Consider the following 26,714-nt stretch of genomic DNA (forward strand, 5'->3'; position numbering starts at 1 on the left):
TTTGAATTATGGAGTTGTCGAATATCGACACACAACAAGACATTTTAAAATGTTAAGACTCTATGAATAAAATAGCACCGCAGACGACTTTTCCCCCATTATTGAAAATTTGTGATGTGTGTTTATCTCATTTATCAGATCGACCCGCCACGCCGGGCCCCCAGGCTAGAGCCCTGTCACCATGTAGTCAAGCATTGTGTGAAACCATCTTGGGCTTCCAATATTTGCTTTAATAATATGAACCGGTATGGAAAAAAAAAAGAAAACAGCGCGGACGACACAAACGGACACTATTGATTCTAATAAATTATGACCGCTAGGTTACCCGCTACACAGATAAACATACGTATATATATTGGCAACACGTATTGTATAACCATTTATTTGTCGATGCGATAAGTCGTAATAACTCATAGTTGAGCACGCGTAGCTATAGCTGTTAATCGCTTGACTCAAATAGCCGAGTGCCTGAGTATGAGTAATGTACCTGGATAAGTAAGAATGTCGGCAGTTGAGGTTACGAGAAGTTATAAGTAGTAGGCGGCGTAAATTCCCTCAGTGGCGCCTTCTGGATTTTCGACCCCGCCCTCTCTCGCCGCCTTAAAAAAATCTATAATAAATTATTATGAATTTTTTTCGAAACTGACTTCCCCATATCGTTTTTCTGTGTACACGCTTGTCCGTCGGGAATAAGATTCTAAATCTTTGAGTGTAGCTTTACGTTAGTGGTTACTGACATTTCTGAGTTCCCTGTTACTGACTGAAACAAAACTGAGCAAAAACAGGCTCATCGACAAAATGGTAATTGTGCAGGAGAGTAAAAAGAATAATATAAACGTTATTAGTTGGAAAATAGGTTTCATACATAGACATACATTTCATACATATAATACAAGTGAAAAAAGGAATAAAAACATATCTTACGTTTTTGTGCAGTATATTATAAACAATGAACTGATTTTTGCCTTGATAACACTTTCTTCTCCCTTCATTTATGAAGCAATGAAATTGATTTTGGTGGTTTTAATGTACCATTCTTGAGCACTTCCTCTGTTGAACAAATTGGCATTTAAATCTCATAAATGAAAAAAATGGGATGAGTCTGTTTTTGATGTGTACCTACCCTTCGTATCTCATCGTATGGGTTACATGTAAATTGTACATATTACATTTCGCCATAGCACAGTTCACCTTGAGATGTTTTACCGAAAATAGATGGCCGTATAGCATTAAGATAAAAGGGGTTGTTCGTGGACCATTGCAGACAGTAATATTCCGATTTTATTTGATTATTTCATTGAGCGCCGTCATTTTTATCAGATATTTAATATGTACGACTTAGCACTTACAAACACATACCAGAATTTATATGAATATATACGATATGATTGTATTTCTAACTAACTTAGTTGCCTATTTTCTTCTGTCTTTCCCGTGTATTAAGGTAGTTTTTTATTACATATTTTGTAAATGTTTTATTTTGACATGAATTTGAGCTCAGTAGGTACATACTATACGGCCATCTATTTACAATACAACGAATCGCTTTCAAATTAATGTTATTCATTTAATTATTGTTTAATACCTACCTACGTGTAATTTATTTGTATACATTTTTCACACATTCGAAAGACCGTACTTAGTAAGCACTTTGTTTACCTGAGCGATATTTATTATAAATGTATTTTCTCACCAAATGCCTGAGATAGTGAGTATAAGCATTTTTCATCGTGACGGGTTCAATAAAAGGCTATCGCGATGTAACAAAATAACTCACTCGAGCCTGTCCTGTCACCTTGTAATACACACTCCGTCTTGCCAAGTCTCGGACGAACTATGGCTTCAAATTATTTGGTAAGTATATATGCATTAACAGCAAGTATTTTAATAAAAAATCGAGCAAGTATTTTATTAAAAGGTGGGAACTATTTAATATGAACAGCAAGTAAAAAATGATTATTGGTAAGTATTATAATATAACAATGGAAGTATTTAAATTATGATAGGGAATTATTTAAACAATTTCTGGGAATTATTTCAAGTATTCAGTATAAATATCAATTTGTCAGAATAAAATCTATTTTTGGACAGATTTTTTCTTTTACAGAAATAACTTATTTAGTAGCTTCCTTATTATATTAAATTTAGTAGGATAGTATTGTTCTTTCTATCTGGCTCTCCAGAACAGATTGTACTATTAGAATGGTATTTCTCTATTATTTCATCCCTTACGCCCATTTAGTGTAGCAGCATTTGTGTATCTATAAAATGGCTCAATGATGCAATGCGAGTCTCCTGAGCAAGCTTCTAGTGCCTTTAAGATACTATTTCATTTTAACTATCAGCTGTAACTTAACTTAACTGCACCTTCCGAACCACCAGTTGTAGGTAGCTGTTAGGCATACACTCTTGATCTAAGCGCACTTCAAAGATTTATCTAACCTTACCTTATGAGATTCAAACCCTTAATCTCTACTTCATCGCGGAGTTAAATAAATTGTAGTGTCTATTATATACATTTTCAACTTTGCAATACTAACAAGACATACTTCAGACTTGTATAGTGCTTATTACATATTATTTTCAGTATCAGAATTAAATAATAAGACAAACTTCAGTTGCTTACAATAAATGTATTTCTTGTGTTCAAAAATTCACAATAATAATCAATTGTAACAAACATATGACAGAATAAGACGTTTCCTTCAATGATATATCAACTACATACAACCTATTACTAAAGACGACCGATGTCGATCAATGTGAATGATTGAAAATGATAATCTAGAATACACACCCAGTCAAACGATAACATAAAAATCTTTTCCTTCAATAACGTACAACCTATTACTAAAAACGTTTATGAAATTCATAAAAGAAAACATAAAATATGTGTTTTTTTTACTGTTATATTATTTTATGCAAGTCTACATATAAATAACACAATATTTTAGGATTATCGGAAAACATTCCGATAATCGCAACCTTTGACGGCTCGATTTTTTTATTCGTTCGTTGATCAGTATCAGAGCATAGACAAATCGGACGACTTAGGCCTACCGCGCATGAACGTTTACATAACCGGCCGAACGCATTCGGCCAATCGTTGGTTTGCCCGCGCATGATCCAATTTTTTACTGGCCGGCATGTTTGAGCGCGCATGGCCCGATTTATATCGGACGGAGGCAATGCGCACGCAGCCAGTAAACACGTGCACGGAACGACGAATAATGAAATGATGCCGATGCGCATCGATGATGCCGTCATGTGCCATGTGGTTTCATAGCGGTTCGATGTAATAGTATGTGTGCGCTTCATACCATATGCGTCACTTGGTGCGCTTGTGTGAGTGCACTCGGCCGGCGAAACAATAGTCCATGCGCGCGCTCTCATTTGAAAGCATTGCCAATGGGCCACCGGCCGGTTCGAGTCGGTGTAAAATTTTGTGTCTGAACACAGATTTTCAATTCGGCCGTTCGCTCGATCGTCCATGCGCGGGGTTGCATTGCAATACGATGGTTACAACTCCTCGATTGTTGACCGTACGATAGTAAATCGTTCATGCGCGGTAGGCCTTTTATTAATTGTCCTCGGACTTTTGGCTCACCAATGGCAATACGTTTCACGGTCTTGTTTACATTACATACTGTAATAAATTAACAATATTAAATTATTATCTGATTCGGCATTTACTCTAATAGTAAAAATAATAATATACATATTATATAAATAATTAGGATACTTACTTAAATTAGTAATTTTAAAAGACGTTGAAAAAAACCTTTTTTGTAGTGATAACATGTAAAATATAAAAAATCCACGAACCCTAACTAATTAATTTAGCATACAATTTTAATTGAGATAAATTTAATATCATATTATTAATTATTGTTGTACCCAAACTGAGATTCATTTTTTTTTATAAAATTAGATAATAATAGGTAATAAAAATGTACTTAGTTTAAAAAAATGATTTCTGTAATATTTTTAGTATCTACCTAGAGAACCTATATTTTTGATCAATTATTAATTTAATCTTTGAGGTTATTCGCATTTATTCTGTGAAATGTCCATCTAGCTCTTTTTTCTGCACCTCTGCGACTTCTTATTTGATCTTCTTTTAATAATAATATACTCATAAATAGTTTGTTCTTACCGATGTTCATGAATGCATAGACTAATATACTTTATATGCGATAATGGTAACCCTAAAATGCCGTGCGCCCCAATGAATGTTTTTTACTTTTCATACTATCAAAATAATAATGGATATTGATTTTATCTATTGGCCCATGTCATTTAAATAATGATTATTTATTTTTACTACTTTTTTGAATATTATTTCTTGCTGTACCATTATTTTACATTCAACATTAAAACTGGCGGGCTTATACCGATACTTTGAAATAAATACTTACCATTCATTTAAAATTCTGACAGTTGTTATTTAAAAACTTTTCAAATTTGTCTATTAATACTTGCTTCAAAAATGCACGCCACGAACTATCTCAAGCGTCATTCGTCACCAAAATGGCCCCGAGTTCCCCTCACGTCAACTTTCCTCCAAATCCCATTTACACCCTCCCGCTTTACGAGTGAATAGTAGATTCATGATTTCTTACACTTTATATTTCAGATTTTATCCTAATCCAGCAGGTTATAATATAATACGTTGCGGAGCTTCCCTTATACATCCAAGGGTTGCTGTAACAACTGTATGGTGTGCCTATGACTCCAACAACATTCAGGTGAAGGTATTGATAGCCGGCCTTATGGATTGGGCAGATGTAGTTCGCCCACACCAGCAAAGAAAGATAGCCGAAATCATTGTTCACGAAGATTATGGAAACGGTAAGATATTTTGTATCAATTCTTTATGAAATCTTTAATGTTTAAGAATTTATTTATTGTATCTAACTAAAACATTGTAAAGATAAATATTGGTGGTTTAAGGTTCGAGATGCGGACATTAATTTAAAGGCGTTGTTTTTCTTGTAGTTTGAAATTATTGAAAATTATTTTACAATTCACATCGTTACACCATTACATTATGACGTACATGTTTTGATTTATTTGTCGTCTGTTTGTAACGCATAAGCTGTCTCTCTTTCTCTCTCTGTCTCTCTATTTCTGACGTACACACGCATGTTTGTTGCGCGATCGCACAAATAGAATACCCACGTTGCATCCCTCGCTGCACTTAATCATTAGCAACGCTCACACGCGTTGTTATTAAAATCGACGCGATCTTTAGCTATGAATATTGTTTGTTATTGCTTTGATAGTGTTTATGAGCGCATCGACAAGAATGTTGACAAGTCTAGTGGCACTGCCACCTGGTATTATTTTAGTAAATTTAGTGATACGTCAATTTTAATGAGTCAGTATCTTATTATTGTGATGCTATGTAGGACATGTTTAATGACCAAGAGTTGTAGCGGAGAGCGGTGCTTATTTCAAGCCAATATAGTTTACAATATTCATGTAGGTAGTTTAACACAGACGCCTGAACGTTTTCGGGAACACGCCGGATCTGAATGAGCTAGCTATCGACGGGTCCCCATCGCAAGAGTATGTAAAGTAAAGCATTGGGGCCTGCCGGACAAAGGGGCCCAAATCTTAGACCGATTTTTGTTAATGTTTTTTTATTTTTTAATAATATTCCGTCCACAAAAAAAATACAAAAAAAAGCAACAGGCTTTGATACCAGTGTATCTAAAAAAGACCTCCCTCAGCAGGAGGTGTCTTACATGATTTTTGAATAGAAGCCCAATATTTCTTACTACACCACTGGGAGTCTATAGTTATATGTAATTCTACAGTGGCGCCATGGGTACGGAAGCAGTTGTAGTGGTATTGTTTGTTAGCATTAAATCAGGCATTAGCGGCCTGCACACACACAATCTTTTCTGCGTGAAAACGTAGTGTGCCCGATGTCGTGCGGGAAAGATCGTGTGTCTAAAGTCGCGTAGCGAACAACGGAAAGAGTGAGGTTAGTCTTGTCCAATCTTTCATGCGTGCTACGCGTCGAATCGTTTTTAGCGGCCTTTACACGCACATAATTTACCGTGTGCTCATGAGCGTACGCCGCCAGATGTATTATTAAGTTCTGAAATGTTTTGATGTAATTATTCAGAGAATTTTATGGATGATTACTGTTAATATACTCTTTTTTATTTTTAATTTTACCAATTATGTCACTATAAATAGTTGTAATTTTGTATTTCTTGATATCAGTTGACAATGTCCGTCTATGGACGAAACCGATCTTGATCGCTAAAATTTAAAGTGGGAAAGTGGTGTTTTTCATCTAATTTCTTTTTTTAAATTTCAACAAATAAAGTGTACCGTCCAATCACATACCTACAAGTATATCCTTTGTATGTCCATTATAATGTACAAATCAAGCGTATATAGATGCCTTCTTGTATAAAAATAAAACTAAACTAGTTCACAAGACAATAAAATCACACACTCCTGCTAAAACCGTTGAATTGTTGTACGCTCCAACAACTTCCAGGATCACGCGGTAATGAACGCGCGATATGCCTTTAGACCAATGATGCTCAACCTTTTTTTTCTTCGGGCCAAATACATATATTTGTAAAGTAACGCGGGCCGCATCACTACTGGTGTGGCGAAAAAAATCATGAAACCCCCCCTTTTTTACAAAACATTTTTGAGATTTTAAAAATTATGCGTGTTTTTTTAATTAATCGTGTGCAATAGCAACACTCTTATACCAGATCTGATGTGGACCATAATGACAATCCTCTTCGGGTGTCACTATCTGTGCGTCAAAATCGAAACGAATTTCAAGATATACAAAATTCCTGATAATAAATGTGTTTCGGGCCGCACATAAAAGCTTAAAGGGCCGCATGTGGCCCGCGGGCCGCAGGTTGAGTATCGCTGCTTTAGACGCTCAATCCCGTCGCGCGTTCCTCAAAACGTTGTGCTATCGCGCAGGATATAGTTGAGATGTAAATTTTAGTAGCAGACATCTGACACTCGTGAATCACGCGTTCAATACCGAGTTCTGGCATGTACGAATGTGCGTGTAAAGGCCGCTATTGCAGCAAACAATACATGCGCAAAACGCCCATGATGCCACTGTAGAATGATTTACCTGTCTATACGATGTGTAAACGTCCTCTCTCGTCTCTGTCGACCATCGCCGTTGCTTCGCACACGATTTTTTTATTAGAATGGGGCGGTATGCATTGATGTCTTGTAGGGCTAGGTAGGTCATGCGTTGCTTAGGGGTGGCAAGTTATAAATGGCGGAAACTGAATGAAAACATACGACGTTTGAAAGCAGTGGCTTTTTCATGAAGTAGAAGTAGATGATGCGGTCAATTCGTTAGAAAGTACCGACTTAACAAATCATTTTTTTTCGACCAAGACCGATCCTAATAAGATCATATCGGCCTCCATAGAGTGGAGGTTTGTATTAACAGATCGTCTCAAATGCCTCGTCTGCCACACAGTCATAAATCAAACCTTCTAGGAACGTCGTTTCGATGTTGCGTAATATGAAGACTGCGCATATCTACCTAGCGACAGTCGAGCGTCACCACTTGACACGTATATATATTTGGATGCGCCGACCGGCGAGCCGGTATAGGAATGGCCAATTCGTAGGAATGCGTATGCGATCTGGCGTCTTCACCTCGCAACCCGAGACGCATGCGCTTTGTTGATAGTAGCACTAGATGTTTTTTTTTCAAAATAAAAAGTCGCATTCGACCAATCTGCGGAGCTCCATTTGGCAACGTGTATTTTGTGAATTCGACACGTTGCAGACGAGACGAAATTTTGATGTGCGATCTATCTATCAAGTCTATCTAAGGGCATCACTGCCTAAGGACGTCGCTGATTGCAGATGTGCCCTGATTTTCCAGATTTTCAAAGGCGAGATAATAATGTTTGTTACAAATCTTTCAGCTAATTTGGACACACAGAAATATTGAAGTTAAATTATAAAGAAATATTGTTTTTTTTATTTTTAATTATGCCTCTGAAGCCGGAAGTTACGAATACTCATCTCGTTGACTTAAACAGAATTTAGAGAATTTAAAAATTACTAGTAAAATATAGTAAACCAGCAAAAAACTGTCAATTACGGTAAATAAGATAATAATTAATCTTCAAGAAACTAGAAGAAATGTACAGTACCAATTAATAAACTGAAACTGAATGCTTTGAAATCAAACATTTTTTCTAAAACTTTACTGGATTACTAGGGATGAGCAAATATTATTTTAAAAAAAAATTACTAGTAAACAGCGACATTGAAATATTTATTTTCATTTAGGACAGACGCTTGAAACGCTTAAAAATGAAATTGCTCTGATGATTCTTGAAGAGGAATTCGAAGAAGCCAACAATATTGGAGTCATCTGTTTACCTCCTCCAGGACTCGAAAAAGCACATGCGAGATGTCTGTTGTCAGGTTGGTGGCCGTCTGACAACTCACAAGGCTTATCTTGGTTTCTTCAAAAGGTAATTATCTTCCGCGAGTTATCCAACATGATAAAACTCGTCGTATACATTTAATATAATGTTTACTAAATATATTCAGCTCTTACCATTGGCGTTTGTAATTGACTTCCCATTTTGAAGAAATTGCAATTTTTTGCGATCTATATTTGCCAATATACAAATTATAATACTAAAATAAGGTGTGTGGTGATTTAATAATATCATATCTGTTCAATAAAACCGACAATAATAATTATTGTACCTATACAGATCGTCTTACACCTGTAATGTAATAATAACATAAAAATGTTTAAGATTTTACCATTGTATATAAGCAATAAACATATTTTATTTATGTCAGTATTACCTATGTATATTTAACGTTTATTAATATGAACATATTTCATAATGATAATATTATCTATATATATATATATATACTAGCTGACCCGGCGAACTTCGTACCGCCTCAGAATCAATAATCTTGTGTTAACTTATTAGCTGAATTAAATTCAGTTTTTTATTAAGTTAAAATGAATACTCAAAATGAATAAGTTCAATAAATGTGCAAAAATCCAATCAAAATGAAAAGTATTTTAATTACATTGAACTGTACACACTACACCCACGATGATCGCGTGGATTACGCGCCGGTCTATAGTGTCGAAGGTCCCAGGTTCGAATCCTGGGTCTGGCAAGTTCACATATTGTTTTTCAATTTGTACATGAGTCAGAGTATGGTCCTAATAGGTTGAGCAAGTGGCTGACATCCATTTCTCGTAAAAATAAAATCTGTCACTACAAACCTCTACTCTGTGGAGGCTTATATGATCCTATTAGGATCGGACATGGTCAAAAGAAAAAAAAAAGAATGTAATTCACGTGGCTGCAAGGCATTTGCTTTATTCAAGCGAATCGAAATAATTCGCGTAGCATTGTTGCACTACTTTCTGTTAAACCATTTGCTGGATGGGTTGCACGTATTATACTCGTAATATAGATATATCTATCTTTGATACATAATTTATGGATAATTCTGGCATTATTTCCAAGAATTTATTAAATTTGAACGTATTTAGAGCACACCCCCTTCAGATGTGAAAGAATTTAATTGGTATATAATATATATTATGGAATTATTTTTTTATTCAAAGAATAATTCACACGATTCTAACATTCTTTATTGGACATACATAATTTGGAAATACCTCATAAACGTCGGTTGTCATTATTAACGAAATTTGAGAAACGCTTCAGTCGCATGTCTTCAAGATTTTCTCTAATAGTTATGCTTTTGAGACATTTCAGAATCATGAACGTAGGTACCTATTGTTACCATCGTAATAATAAACCAGTAAAACGTACGAACCGATGTATTATTGTAACCGTGATTAATTGACAAAAGCACAGCCAGTTTGGTTTTTGTTTAAATTTTATCAAGATTCAATGAGAGGGGTCAACATAGACTCTTTCATATTCATATAGCCGAGAGAGGATCAGTCGTCTTTCAACATATGACTTAAAATGTAACTTCCTCAGGATTGGTTTTTACCGGGGCATAAGAGCGTGTTGTAGGTACTCTTGAACCCCTTTCAATAAGTTAAAAATAATTCCATAACCGTGTGAATGTTTAAATAAATTAGTATCAAAATCAATGTGGTTGGTCGGATCTGATCGTAAATGAAGTTCCTAATATCAATTATTATGAACCATTTCGCCCCCGCCAATCGAAGTCATCTAATATTCTGCCATTAACCATAAAGTAGGTACCATAAGTCCCAGTGTGATATTATACTATAATCTTCTGTAATCTGAGATTATAATGTATTATTAATATTAATATTTTTGTAATTATCACTTCTTATAGGTTGAACTACCGATTGTTGGCAGAATAAAGTGCAAAGAAGAATTAAAAAAAAATTACGTTATGGGTACAATTTTGCCGGAACTGGACAAATCGCACATTTGTGCTCGCGGAGTAAAAGGATTGGATACATGTGGTGGGAATGCTGGATCACCGCTCGTTTGTCCAACAAGTTCTGTAAGTTCTCACCATCAAGCAAAAGTTTTACATGTAGAAATTAAGAAACGGGGCATACCCCCTAGGAACCAGGCGTACATTTTTTGATGTTGTCAAATAATCCTAACAAGATCGGAACTTCAAGCCGAATATCCCGTTAAAGGATGACCTTTTCATTTGTTGGACCCATGAGGGCAATATTCGGAAGAGGGTTATACTTAACTGTTTTCCCTCGAAAGGGAAGGTAAATGAAAATTCAACAGCTCAATCCTTAGCTGGGTTCATTTGGGAAACGCCATTAATGTACTTACTAGACCTACAAATAATTAACCAAGAAATCGAGGTCTGTCTCTCAGGCCTCACAAGGTTTCGGTTAAAAAAAGATAGGGAGATAAAAACTTCACTCATTAGTATAGATTTTCAGTAACTGGGTATCAGATGTTTGCCACCTTCATTGATTGGAACATCTCCGCATGTCTCAATGATCCAGATCAATCTCATCCAGCCATCATTTCTATATTATTATAAGATTCTGTAGGCCATTGTAGTGGGAATTAGCGGATCCAAAGCCCGAGGGATTCAGAATGGCATTCAATTTAAAACTGGATTCACAAAAAGAGTTCCTTGCTAAGGAAAGAATTGCATTATATTTCTTCAATGGAAACATAATTTTATTGTGTATGTACGAGGTGGGTCAATAATTCCTTAGAAAAAAGCATTAAAACAGTTTTTATTTTTGTATTTTTTTTTTATTTCTCAACATAATCTCCTTGGAGCTCAATACACTTGGTTAGACGTTTCTCAATTTTTTTTAAACCGTCAGAAAAATAGGTTTTCGGAAGGTCCTCAAAATAAGCATTTGTCCGATCGATGACTTCTTCATTTGAAAAAAAACGTTGTCCACTTAGCCATTTTTTTAAGTTTGGGAAAAGGAAAAAGTCACTGGGGGCTAAATCTGGCGAATACGGTGGGTGGTCGACCAATTCGAACTTCAATTCTTCAATTTTAGCCATTGATCGTAAACATGTGTGAACACGGGCATTGTCCTGATGAAAGAGAATTTTTTTCCTGTTTAAATGAGGCCGTTTTTCTTCAATTTTGTTTTTTAGCTGGTCCAATAAAGATGCATAATAATCCCCTGTTATTGTTTTTCCTTTTTCCAAATAGTCAACGAAAATAATTTCACGTGCATCCCAAAATACAGTAGCCATAACCTTACCAGCTGATTTTACGGTTTTCGCCTTCTTTGGACATGGTTTGCCTTCGCAATCCACTGCTTTGACTGTTCTTTCGTCTCGGGAGTATAGTGGTGTATCCATGTTTCATCTACAGTCACAAAGCGACGAAAAAATTCATCCGGATTGCGTTGCATGAGCGACAACAGGGCTTTAGAGGCCACCACCCTATTGCGTTTATTGTCGACTGTGAGCAAACGCGGCACCCATCTTGCAGAAATATTTTTCATGCCCAATTTGTCATGTAAAATAGAAATGACGCTACCTTTTGAGATCCCTGTAACCTCAATTATCTCACTCAACTTTAATCTTCGGTCACTTAACACCATATCGTGGATTTTATTGATCATTTCTGGTGTAGTCACCTCTACAGGACGTCCTGAGCGTGGTTCATCCTTTGTTGATGTACGACCACGTTTAAATTCATTTAACCAGTTATAAATAGTTGCAAGTGAAGGAGCAGATATGCCGTGAACTAAATCCAACTCATTTTTTATTTCGTTTGCTGTTAACCCTTTTATATTAAAATGTTTAATAACAGCTCTAAACTCAATTTTCTCCATTTTCCATTTTTCCATTTTCCACAAGCAAATTTTTTTTTGAAATGTACGAGAAACACACAACAACCCGACCAATCTGATTGAAACTTCGCAGCATACTGAATCGGTAGTGCCGCTGCATGAAAACAAACCGCTTACAGTACTAGTCGCGCCACCTGTCGGCTTTTCTAAGGACTTATTGACCCACCCTCGTATTATATTTAAATTTGAAGTGTATAATTCGGACTGTATTTTTGTATCATATTCGGTTTTATTATTAATTTTCATTTAAATGGCAATTGGCTGTTGAATCAAAGATGTAAAATAAGCAAATAAGAGTTGTAATATGAGTTCAAAGCGTTGGTAAAGCAGTAGGAACTGCTTGTAAACTATACAATCATCTTGGTGTCGGTATTGTTAATGGTAGCACATTTGACGTTGCAATGGTGGTGCCAACAATACGAGATGGAGACGAGATAGATGAGAGAAGATATTTGGGTCCTTCTTCAGTTGAAGGCTGTTACATTTTTTGTGTACTGGCGACATTCTTTTAATTGAACAAAAATCGCCAAGAACTGCGACGTCTGGTCCCCGCACTGATCAAATGCAAATGTCCATTTCTCTTGCACGACAGTGCGCGCTCACACATTGCACGATTGATCCTCCTAAAGGTGCCGAGTTAGGTTATAAAATATTATCTCATCCACCATATAGGAATTTCGCAAACATATTATCATTTTGTTTGTATTTCTCCAACTTCCATTTCAAAATTTTTAATTTGTTCACAATTGCAGTACGACTGCTTTTTTAAATTGTTTTAATTTTAGGTTTAAAAAAATTAAAGATTAAAAAAAATGTTTTTCAATATTTATTTTTATCTGCAAAAAAGCCTGCAACTTAACGAATGTTCGAACAAGTATCGATAAAATAAATAAGGGTGAAAATAATATCATTACCCTATCGATGTTGTTTATGTCAATCAAATGAATATTTTATTGTGGCGCAAAATAAGTTCTACCATTTAAGCGGACTAGCTTCGACTGCAGAACTACGTCATCATTTTCGCAAAGAAGAAACAATGGCGAACATATTATTGCTGGATTATATTACTATAATGTATTCTTTCTTAATGAAACTAGAAATAGATTAAGTACCTACTTGAATATGAAAAACATATGATTAACTGCGATTACGACTAATATTCCTTCAATATAATTTCTATTCGGCGAGTAAAAAATCGTGTACAAACAATCGCGCTGAATCAACATCATGGCAATGAATCGCACAACAATTAATTATTCACGCTTAAAATATACACTCTGCAGCTTTTGTATTAGTAGTGTTCAACTTCCATCTACCTTTTGCTTTAGAGTAAACGATAGGGTATTGACGTTACCCTGGTATAACTACAAAGGCGCTATATCCTCAACCGGCTTAGCCCTTAGACCTGGTTGAGAACCTTTGCTTAAGCTAGCTCAGCCTTAAGATGGAGGGGGTAGTCACCTAAAGTTCTGTTCGACACTATTAGACACACCGTAACAATATTATTTATTTAATTGTCTAAAAAGAATCGCCACCTAGTAATAGGTTGACGTCAGGATCTTTAATTATTTTATTAACCTCCCCTCCCCTATTTTATAAAATTCCCCCACTCTAAATTTATGTTTTCATCGATTATCTAAAGAATCTTTCATAATTTTGATTAAGAAATTATGTCTACGCGTAAGGGTTCAAATACTTGTCATTGAAATATGGATTTTATTAACTTAAAATACAGAAAAACATAGGAAAAGGCCGTATATGACTCTTGGACCAATAACAGAAAAGCAGTTTATTTCCCGGCTTTTCCGGAAAATTATGAATATTTGATTAGGTAAAAATAAGCGGCCTACAGGTATCTGTAGGTGGAACAAGTTTCGTAACAATCGCAAAAGTCCCTCTGGTACTTTTGACACAGATTGGCTAAATATCTTCTGATTCATTTATCAGGATTGCGATTATGAAAAATGAAAAACTCTCGGTTCAAAACGGTGCGTATCGTTAATAATACGAATAACAAAATTAACTGTTCTGGTATGTCAGTGTAAAAGGAATGAGTCAAAGTTTAATTCTGTCTTTTATTTTATACCCGTATCTTCCGCGCCGGTTCTACTCAACTGGGTAGGTACGATTAAAATTTATATAGTTACATTTATGAGGTACTTTAAACTTGAGATTTGGTTTTAGATCCAAGTGAGATTCTTACGACTAGTATTGATTTATAAGGTTTAAAATTTACCTGTTTAGGGTAACTTTTTACAATTTGAAAATGATCTGTAGAGCTTAATTGACAGATCTAAGAAATAATTTTTATTTGTAAATTAGAAAAATAATAATGTCCTCAGACTTACATTATTAGAATTTCGATTCTCGAAATTCCTTTATCTACTTTTTATAAAAGTAGGTACTAAACTCGTTTAAGACAATTTCAAATCCTTTCACGTAAATAAAATTTGATTTTATATAATTCAAAAATGGATTAATTATGAATTGGCATTTGTTTACAACATTTAGCAAATGATATCACATAAGTCGTTTACATATTATTATTTATTTTTAACCTTAATTCTAGACATTTTAATTACTTACATTTTTCTTACAAGACCGTTCGGTCTACCTGAAAGAAACTCATCCATAGTTCACTCTGAGTGGCTGTAAGTTGCTCAGACTGTACTAAGGGACTCATTACATATTCATTATAGCTTTGTTTAGAGGTAGGCCGCGCAATTTCATACAAAAATCGACATTTACGATCGGACTGAAAAGCTGTGACGTCGAAAAGTTATCGCAAGAAATGCCGGCTGAAGGCGTGCATTTCGTGGCCATGTCAGTATATTTTTAACCCTTTGGCTGCTACGATGTTGTGCGAAATCCGGTCGAAGATTGCTACCAATAATTGTCGATAAATTACAGTATTGTATTATTTTTAGACACCTTACCACTCTAATTGATTCTGCGAAATCGAAATATTTTGAAAACACATTTTGTAATTAGTTCATCGTTTTGAATAGATAATGAGGCTATTAGATATCCCCCGCTTCGTCTGCCTTTAAAATTAATTGAAATTCTCTTTCTCGCTCTATCATACTGACGACCACGTGTGCGAGCGAAACGAACTATCGAGTTTTTATTTTTAACAGCTATTGGAAACAATCGGCTGCTTCAAAATATTATTTTAATTCCATTCGATTGCGTTAGCTAACGACACGTACTCCCCATAACATCTTATTGAGAAAATAATTCCTCATTTGGATTATAATTTGAATTCCTGCAAAATGATTACGGACAGCGAAAGTGATAGCGAAATAATGACAGCTTTTCGAGGGCCTAGAAGAATTAGCAGCTCTACCGATTCTGAACCTTAACGATACCGATAATAATCAACTCATGGGTGATAGTGACAACACTTTATATGACTCTGATAGTGAACCTGAAATGGAAGAAGCATTTTCTGAAGTGTTTTTAGATGAAGATTTTGCCTATAATACTCATATATCACCATTTGAAGAAATTCCGGGCCCAAAACATCCACCACCGACTGATGCGTTGCCAATATCATACTTTGAGTTATTTTTTACGGAAGAGTTGTGGAAACTTATTGTCTTGGAAACTAATCGATATGCTCAACAATATATAACTTCTACATCCGTATCTACTCATTCAAGAGTAAAAAAATGGCGTCCGACAACAGTAGGAGAAATGAAGGCTTTTGTGGCTATTATCATGAAGATGGGGTTAATAATACGACCAAATATTTTAGCATACTGGTCCACAAACTCTAGGTGCATTCCGTGGTTTAGGAAAATGATGGCTAGAGATAGGTTTTTACTGTTATTAAAATTTCTGCATCTCACAAATAATGATATCTTATATCCTCGAAATCATCAAAAATATGACCCTTGTGGAAAATTTCAGCCATTAGTTGATCATGCCAATACTCTCTTCCGACATCATTATACGCCGCATCAGTATATTTCCATTGATGAATCCCTGGTTGGTACAAAAAACCATACAGAACTTCTACAATACTTGCCAAATAAAAAACATATAAGTGGGGCATAAAATTTTGGATGCTCTCGGATTCAATCTCAAACTACTGTACGTCATTCTTTTGCTATAGGGGAGCAAAAACACCAGAAGATCGTCATGCTATAATAATATTAAATAAAAAATTGTCATTCCACCCAGAATTTGACTGTAAACAAATAAAAAACGAACTTTGTTTATATTGTAAACTGAAATTTGTATTTGAAATTAATGCTTTTATTATAAAAATGCTGATGCGATGAAAAAAAATACAATAGTTATAAGTTCTAACCCTACCCAGTCACAAAACATATATAAATCAAGTTATATTACACAACAATAAAACTAAATATATCAAAAATGTTTCATACCGCTGAAGCAGTAGTATGTTCCAAAATTAACTTAACATTTCAGGCATCAAATGCAAAACGACGATCGTTGTGGCCAATATCAAAAACAACGATATATCGTTGCGTAGCATTCTAAGGGTTAAGTTTCTTGGTAATTACACTATGGATCAATTTTTTTGATATTTTCTTAAGTCGGGTAGCTACACATTATATAATTAGGTAATAATTACAAGTATTGTCTGACATTTTGTAATAATTAATAAATTAATGTAATAATTTATGTTTAGCTATGTAATTTCAAAGTAAATCAAAAAACAAAACAGCTAATCTATAGTTAAATATTATTACGATATAGTAGGCATTAAAAAATCAGATAATTACTGATTTTATTTCTTTAATATTTCAACACAATCTTTTGATGTTTTTTTGCGTTCGGTTTTAAATTAATTCCAGAAAATTAGTTAGATAAACAAATATTATATAAGTATGTAATAAAATACTTTTTATTCACATAACCATAATATAAATTCATGAAAAAAGTGTTACGAAAATTTTAAAATTTCTTTGTTTAATACAAATTCTATCGTACATATTTATTATTATGGTATCACATAGTTTATATATACTTATTATGTTGTTTTCTCTTTCAGTGTAATAGTGACAGATACATGCTAAGTGGCCTCATGGGGCCTATCTTTAATTTTTCTTGCGGTAAAGGCTTCCCAGACGTTTACTCCAACATTGCTCATCATACGTCGTGGATCGTTAAGAACCTTAAGGAGAATGGTATTGATATGAGTCCTTTTGCGGCTAATGCGAGAGGAACAACCTTAAAAATTGATATAACATTGCACTTTTTCATTTATTTCGCGATACTCATCAAACTGAGACTATTTATTAATTATTTCTTTGTTACGTGACTTGTCAATTTTCAAAAATCAAGTATCATCAATCAATTTCAATCAATTTCAAGTATTTTTTGACTATTATCTATTATGGTTTGGTTTTCGCAGGGTTTAATTGAATTTAAAAACGAACCAACAGCATCTGTAAATTGTGGTGTTATTTCAATGAAAAAAATACTAATACCTGATAAAGTTTAGTGTGCACTATATATAGCGGATCTTAACAGCCTACCTCCACCCTTCGCTACTGAGGTATTATTGTTTGATTTAAATACATATAAAGTGGAAAGACACATGATTCATGACATGCAACGGCAGGTATCTAGCTACATATTTCATTCAAAAAACACTTTAAAGGTTTCTATTTTTTCTACTTTTTCCAAATTTTATTTCATAATTTTGATATACCTAAGCGCTTTTATCCTAGCGTAAATTTTCAATTGGATAACAGTAAAAAATACAGGTACATATTATTGAATAAAATTTTTTTTAGGAGAACGTCGGCTTCGATTGTTTACTTGAATTAATACTAACTTATTGGTGATATTTGTACTTATTTATTAAATTACTGATTTATATACATTATGAGATTGCCTAATTTTATCATAGAAAAATTTGCTGTGTTTAAAATTCACCTACCGTATGTTTAAAAAAAGGTTCCCTATCAATGACAAATTTTATATTTTACATTGTAGTTATCAAAGCTTCATAAATAAAAACACATTATTATTAAAGTAGCTCAAAAAAAACACATTATTATTATTTTAGTAGGTAGCGGCAAAATATTAGATTTCATTTTTGTTTATTGGTTATTATGCAATAGTGAACTATTTATACAAAGGGTTTAGAAAACCTACGTTTTTTTAATAATTATTAATAGTTTTTGCGTAGATAGGTACCTATCAGGACCACACTGAAAATATATAATGATCGCTGTCATAATAAATTGTTGGAGAAAATACTTATTCCACTTTTAATCAATAAATTAGGACCGGTTTCATCCGCTTCAGAGGGACATTTTCAACTGAATACATTTTTTTAAAACAATATTTATCAAACAATATGGGTCGCTGAGAAATGTCGTATAAACATACATATTACACGGGTGTCTTCCGTCTGAACGCTCCCATTTAGTTATGTGTTAATGCGGAATCGAGCCACGCCGGTGGCTCGACACCAGTATCCCGTCTGAAAGCGGGCTTAGGCGGTAAATACTCGTTTGAGAAGCTGTCAAAAGGAAAATACTTGTAAACTTTAAAATAAAGATGACGAAGATTTTTTTTCTGAACACACTCTAAAACAAGCTTACAGGAAACCTCATCAGGACTCCAGATAATGGACCTATACTCCGTACTAACGACACATAAAGTGTACGTAAAACAGTTGGATTCTTGAATGGCTTGGCTTGTCTCATGATGAATCCTAGAAGCTTGCTCGCACGCAATACCATAGAAGTGATGTGTGAGCGAAATGATAAACGTGAGTCAAACAATATGCCAAGACCTTTATTTTCTGATTGACGCTTCAGCAATCTATTTGACATACCTATTATAGTTGTTTACCTAGTATTAATTGAAGATCTTGATTTCGAAAAGCTAATACACACACATTTTTCAGAATTAAATTCGAGTTTATTTTTTTTGACCAAATTTCAATTGAACTGAGATTATTTTGTAATATGTGACAATCTAATTCACTGCGAATTGACGCATATAATTTTAGATCGTCTGCAAAGAGCAAAAACTGGATTCCATTCATAACATTGACAGTGTCATTAATGAATATAAGGAACATAATTGGGCCAAGATTTTATCCTTGAGGAACACCTGAATAAGTTACCCGACGACACCCCGCATATTCCACATATTGACAGCGATGCGAAAAGTACTGCGAGGATGGATGAATACCAAATCCTGTGGCGATGCACGTTCCTTGGGAAGCATCTATTCCTGCAGGGAAGGGGTAGGCAAATGACGCCGACTATCGTTGTCATGTTGAATTCTTCATCCAGTATCAGCATTGCATCATTTTCTTTATCAATAGAACCACGATTACCTGAAAATTATTTTGAATTGGTAGTGATATACAGGATCCTGATAGAAGATGCATGGTATGCAAACAATGTATGCAATATGGAATTTGAATTGGGGCCACTAAGGGGATTTTCCTCACATGCTTATTTTTCGCAATAAAAAAGGAAACACGGGGGTTGTAATAATATTAGGTACTTATGTATATTATTCTAAGTGCAGATGAACATAAGTAACAGGTAGAGAAAATAAAATCACTGGAGATTCTAAGGGCAAAAGTAATTTTAAATAATGCCATAATTTGGTTTTAATTACTTTCCGCGTTATTAATAACTAGGGAGCGGATTCACATGCAACAAAAAAGATGATTATATGCATGCACTTAAAATGATTAAATTATGCACTAAGACCGAAGAAATATGTAGTTAAAAATTGTCATTTTTTTATGGAAAAAAATGTAAATGCTCACATCACCCAATATTACTGATTAAAAATCGAATAATAAATTAACAATCTTAATCAATATAAAACAATAACAAAAAAAAAACACAAATAATCAATTACAATTTTCATAATAGTTTGTTTACAAGTACAAATAATTTAATAATAAATCAATGTAAGCTAAACACAACTTAAAAAAAAGACACACTTAACTATTCCTAAATATTATTTGGTGTTTTTTTTGTCCGAAAAAATAAGTTACAATATTTTTTTTCAATATTGTGCTCTGGTATTAAATTTTTCCGCATATCTGTTAGTATTTTGTTTAAATAAATCTCAACGTCCACAGAGGAGATTTAAACAAAAGTGCCTGAGTTAATTTCACTTTTTCTGATGAATTCACACCTCGGGGATACCATTAAAAATCAAGTGCATCTAAACTATCCACCTACCTAATTTTGTAAAAAAAAACTAAAATTATAAATACAAAAGGCCTAAAATATGCATTTATTTATGATATATGCACTAATATCACAAATAATCATTTATTTAATCACAATAAAAAAATATTTTTGGATTCTGCGTCTTTCAAAATGGATTTCTGTGCAACTCTCATTGTTGTGCATACACCTTAACAAAACATGCACTGGCATATAAATCCGGTCGCTATTAATAACGTATGCCAAACTGAATGTCGATGAACGAGTGGTACGGTATTCGTAAAGTTGAAGAGTCATGGCTTCGAATCTCGTCTCTGGAAAGTTTTTATAATATCAGTTCTTGGATTCAGAACGTGGACCCAACAGGTTGAGCAAGTGGCTGATATTCATTTCTCTGTTTGATAACCTCTTCTGGACTCGGCCAAGATCCACTTCAGATTATATAGCCATTGAAAACTAAAGTATAGTTTTAGTTCTTTGGCGTAACAAAATAAAATAATCGCACACCACGTTAGTCAAAATTCACATCAACCAAAAATATTCAAACAGTTAAATATGTAATACCAAACAAAAGTAACGTACCTATCACACTTAAAAATATTAAGCTTAGTTTTGACAGCTAATCTAAATATAAAAATAAATATTTGTTTGTTTGTTTAAGAACGCATACGACTAGAAGAAGATAGAATATAAGAAAAAGAAGAAGAAAATAGTTGTACCAATTCAGAAACCTTTGCGGGTGTGAGCACAACACTTGATCAAAATTTCATTGCAATCGGATGAATGTACAGGAACGTATACGGATAAAAGAAGATAGAATAGAAGAAGTAGAAGAAGAAGAAGAAGAAAATGGTTGTACTACGGGTAGTTCGGAGGTAGGCGATCCCTATCCCGATCCGATTGCGATGGAATTTTGATCAGTTGTTGTGCGCACGCCCGCAAGGTTTCTGAATTAGTACAACCATCTTATTCTTCTATTCGTATGCGTTCCTATACCATTCATCCGATTGCGATGAAACTTTTGTCAGTTGTTGTGCGCACACCCGCGAAGGTTTCTAAATTAGTATTCTATAACATACAAAGTTTGTTGTTTGTTTGCTCCATCCAATTTTGAATTTTTTTACTGCATATTAATACTATTAATAACGTTTGCATATTTTGGATTCGATTTTATTTAGTGTTCTTTTGTTTGACCTTTACTCCTATTAGAATTATTTTCATTTTGCCATATTGTACCACACAGATATTTTAATATTAAAAAGATAATTATTTATTTTTTTAAATATCTAAGATAAATGTATTCACGAAGCGACCCTGTGCGAAGCCGGGTACTTCAGCTAGTCACATATAAGAAGTAGTAGGTACAATTCACAACGCGAAAGAATATTTTTCACCAAGCAAAATATTCATATTCTTTATTCTATGGTCACTATGGTCGGCTATGATCACATCATTGCGCGAGACGTCATGTTTCAGATCTGTCAAATAATAAAGTACTAGCTGAGCCAGCTGGCGGTCGCCAGTCTGTCTCGCTAGGTCTTGCAGACGGCTTGGCGGTATTGGATATTAATATAATTGTGAAAAATGCATAGACGGCACCATAGTTTTCCCTTCGGGATGGATTTTCATTCACCTCAGACAGTTTGACATTTCGCCGATTTGTCAGTTTTACGATTCGCAAGTCGTCGCTGCCAATATAAATTTGGGGTCATATGCGTAGTCTATTCCGGAGTCTGGCCTTCACAATACCGTCTGATACCACTTCAGATTGATAGACCTAGCAGAACAGCTGGCAATCGCCGATTGCTACCACTGAAATTTTAATAGAATATAATATGTTTATATATTGTACTTTTTCATTCATTCTTATTTGTTTTCGTTGAACTAAGAACATACATTACACGTCATGTTGTTGGTGAGTTTTTTATAATTCATTAAACCCTGCCTACACCAAACAATAGTAGTTAAAATATTATTCTATCTATTAAATATCCAAAATGATGTATGATTTAATAGCATAATTTTAAATATTTTATGGACAGATACGTATTATGGCTTGGTTTCCCAGGGTTAATTTGAATTTTAAAAAACGAACCAACACCATCTGTAAATTGTAGTCTTAGTTCAATGTAAACAAAATACGTATAACTGACAAAGTTTAGTCTGTACTATCTATGGTGGATCCATCCTACCTCCACCCATCGCCACTACAGGATTGTCTAATTTTTCATACATTTAAATTATTGCGTTATAATACGTTTTATTTTTTCAATGGGGGAAGATCCCATTAGAAGAAATTTTTAAGAAATGTAAAAACTATTTCTCATAATGTCTTTTAAGATACTCGTAATTACCACCCTGAAGCGGTGTGTCCATATGCTTTGCTTAGGAACAAAAATGGTATTTTATTTTAAAATTCTTTAAAGTACTTAATATACTAATGAATAAATTCCAACATGCTAAATTTAATATTTAACAAATTATCTGGGTGGGGAAATAAAAAAAGTATTATTCTTATCATGTACAAAAGTGAAAAAGTAGCAGGTATCTACTTACACATTGTACTTGTCAAATGTCATTAATGTAATTAAAAATGTCATAATTGACTATATTTCACTATAAGTATATTATATTTCACTTATAAGTGATGAATGATAAAATAGCAAACAGCATGCATAATAAGAAGCATTATTGGAATTTTATTGAGTAGGTATTAATAGTTACTAATGATATAGTTACTAAGATGAAAGGTTACTGTAATTTTATATACAATAATTATTATTATAAAATATATACACATCATTAATTTTTAATTACCTACTTGTATTAAACATCACATCAATTTCATTTACCTACCTAAATGTAAAAATAATACAATTATTACTGAACCACGATCACTACCTATCTATTTTATATGGAAGTATGTGATACTTCTACGTTGATCTGACAATAGTATATCTGACATTTATAGTCAATTTTATCAGTATAAGTATTATTTTTATTTTTCAAGTGAAATGATTTAATAATTAAGAAATTGTAATATCATAATAAAATAAATCAAGTGGATAGATAATATTTCTTTTTAGTTTCTAGACACTTCGATGCAGATAGACACCATTTTCCACGTCAAATTTGAGCATTTTAGAATTGTTTTCGTAAAACAATAATATTTACATTCGATCCGTCAGCATTTTGTACAAAATACACCAATAACCTAGAATTCGCTAAAACTGCAGATAGATACTATTGTCAGATCACCATCGACTTACTATAATATTGAGAAGAGCGTGATATGTACCGATATAATGTAGTTTCTTATTTATTAAGTCTGAAATTATTCAATTTACTGATAGCAGTATTAAAATTATCTTCATCTTACAATAAATGTCTTGATTGAAATTGATTATTTATGGGTGCTAATAGAAATGTCACATTTTTCGATTATTCCTGCAAATTCTAAATTTGAATTCTGACACGTCGAATGAGCTTGTCTTAGGTGGCTCGCGAAAGAAAACAAATGATAATCATTAGTCTATTAGTTTGATAGATAAGTGGCAGTGAAGTGGTTTTAGATTATATTTTAGTAGTAATTAGTGAGGAAATATGCATTTAATTCTTGTTAAATTTCTTAGTACGCCAATGTGTTGCTTACAGATTTGAATAGTTCTGTGGAATATTAATTTAGATTTGTGAAATATCGGTTATATAGAAAGTATTAAGCAACAATATAATCAATTTGAGGTAGACGGACAGCAAGATGTGAAAATGTATGGTGACGGATATAAAACGCTATTTAAAAACGATATTATCTGTGATTGTGTCGAGTTTTATCAGATTGTGCCGGATTCAAATGGAAGTAGATTCGGGACTGCAAAAATTGAAGTGAATTCCTTTAATAATCAACAAAACGGTATTTAAATAAAAAAGTTGGTGCGTTTTCCAAAATCTCTTAGGATAATAATATATAGGAGTAATATAAGATATAATTGACGTTTTAATAGCCCCATATCAATAAAAACTAGAATAAAGGAGGGCCGCTTATTGGAGTGCCGCTGGTTTATTTCTAGACACTTTAACTTATATCACTAAATAAATTATTTAATTATTTCTCGTTGTTTTTTTGTCGTGGTTCGAATCCAATCGTTTCAAAAATTATGCGTTACATGTCACACGCCAAAAATACACTCTGATCTGATTTTCCAAACGCGCCTTAAGAAGTATAACTTCAAAAATCTCGTGAATTTGAATAAGAGGAACCTAAAGGTTTAAAAATCTAAGACCAAATCTAAATCAATTATCTCAATAACTTGACGTCATTATTAGTAATAATTGTAGTTATTACAACATATAAACCGGGAATGTAATCTTCATGGATAACGACCTTGGCCACGTGACGAGTCTGTGGAGGGATATCCTCATTCATTCATTATGATTCATTTTTTTTTAGTTATGACAATATTAATTATTATTCTTTAAAATAAAAAAATAATACATTTAGTGCAGGATCCCATAGACTTTTCGTATACATAATATGCGGAACGCATTCTGACAATTGGAATAGGTTTTAGGGGTCACCAAGATATATAATGTCGATGTTGCCAGGCGATATTAGTGGTCAATTTTTTTTTATTGAGGTTTTAATTTTTTTTCTTATAACCCACCAAAAATTGTTCTGAGTTCTTCAATAAAACCAAGACAGGATCAGGGATTGATTGAAAATGCAATAATTGTACCATGCCATCGGCATGGTCGTAGAACGGTCCGTCCCGTTTGAAAAAATAAAAATAGCGGGTAGTGAAATGTGTTCAAAATTATCGATTCTTAGGACCCTTCTTGGCTTAAATTATTTTATTTAGTAGCATTTTTGTATATAATCACCTAAATTGGTTTCTTTGCTATATCTATGCATATGACATTCGTTTTAGTATTATGGTTAATCCAGAAACAGTGTAGGTTGCATATATAGGTAGGTGAATAAATGAAATAACGATAACCACTAACCACACTAAGTACCTACACATTTATTAAAAAAAAGAAACAAGAAGTCAAGTGTTCGAACTGCTTTAGGTATCATGATCACAGTTTTTACAAACAATACTTACACATTTGCACAATGATATTCGTGTCAAAGCCGATTTCTTATAACTACGTGATAATGTACGGCAGTCAGAATTACATTTGCATGGTTTAACCAAATAATTTGGCAGAGGTTCATTCGTCATTTGTCTTGGATACAAATTATTTTCTCATAATTGTTAGAAGTTGTAGGAAATCAATAGGCTCAATAGTGGATCAGATGAGCTTTTCCATAAATAAACTTGTGCTGAAGCCCTTAAACAGTGTAAATGCTTATAATATCTAAGCCTTGGAGATTGTCCCTTAGTGTATGTAGTAGGTATGTGGTGGATTAATTGCAAAGATTTTTTTGTGAGCCCTCAAAATAAATTACAGCTTGTTAAATGTATTTGCAAAAATGCTCCCACATTTGCAAAAATCAACGGAAAAAGTGAGCTGTACATTGTGGTGGATTTGACGACCCCACACAATGGTTTAAATTGCAGGGATCAATTTTCACTGACGCCATTGATTTAAAATCAAAATCATTTAGAAGCAGACTCTGGAGTCTAGAATGTTCTGTCATATATTTCATGCTGTAAAAATGCAAAATTTGGAGATTATCACAGTCCCGATACAGATGTTTTAATTTTAGGCATTCATTTCTGGAATAAACTTGCAACGATTGGTTGCCATGGATTATGGTTTGAGGGATCTCAGAAGAAATTCCATGTTTTAGAATGCCATGTAATATTATACCAGCATTACATTGTTTAACCGGCTGCGACACCACTAGTGACTGCATATGTACAAAGAAACAAGTTTTAACCATCTCGTCAACGAGTTTTGTTCAGGATGCACTTTCAGCTTTAGGAAATGGTTTATTGGAGACCACAGCAGTTTCAAGACCTGGAAAAAGTTTGCACTTACTTATTATATAAACAAAAACCAATAGCGAATGAGCTTCGGCATAAATTTATTTCCCAAAATATTGAATTTAGTTTAAATTTGTCAAGAGTGATATGCACATATAATTCATTGTATTTACACTGTTTAAAGCCTTCAGCATAAGTTTATTTATGGAAAAGTTCATATGTTCCACTATTTGAGCCTCTTGATGTCCTACAACTTGACTATGAGTTACGAGAAAA

General features: G+C 33.7%; 1 protein-coding gene across 1 annotated transcript in view; it reads left to right on the plus strand.

Moving 5' to 3' along the window:
- The window catches only part of LOC147066898 (phenoloxidase-activating factor 2-like), a 30,062-nt gene extending 10,882 nt beyond the window's left edge, over positions 1 to 19,180 (plus strand). The window contains exons 3-6 of the mRNA XM_085954762.1: positions 4,637 to 4,851; positions 8,317 to 8,504; positions 10,351 to 10,524; positions 17,343 to 19,180. Of these exons, the coding sequence (XP_085810888.1) occupies positions 4,637 to 4,851; positions 8,317 to 8,504; positions 10,351 to 10,524; positions 17,343 to 17,612 (847 nt within the window). The 3' untranslated portion in view covers positions 17,613 to 19,180. The remainder of the gene's footprint in view (positions 1 to 4,636; positions 4,852 to 8,316; positions 8,505 to 10,350; positions 10,525 to 17,342) is intronic.
- The last annotated feature ends 7,534 nt before the right edge of the window (positions 19,181 to 26,714 follow it).

This window comes from Rhyacophila brunnea, unplaced genomic scaffold (genome assembly GCF_057557595.1).
Source record: "Rhyacophila brunnea isolate RB1 unplaced genomic scaffold, BYU_Rbru_1.0 scaffold_4, whole genome shotgun sequence".
NCBI classification, from domain to species: domain Eukaryota; kingdom Metazoa; phylum Arthropoda; class Insecta; order Trichoptera; family Rhyacophilidae; genus Rhyacophila; species Rhyacophila brunnea.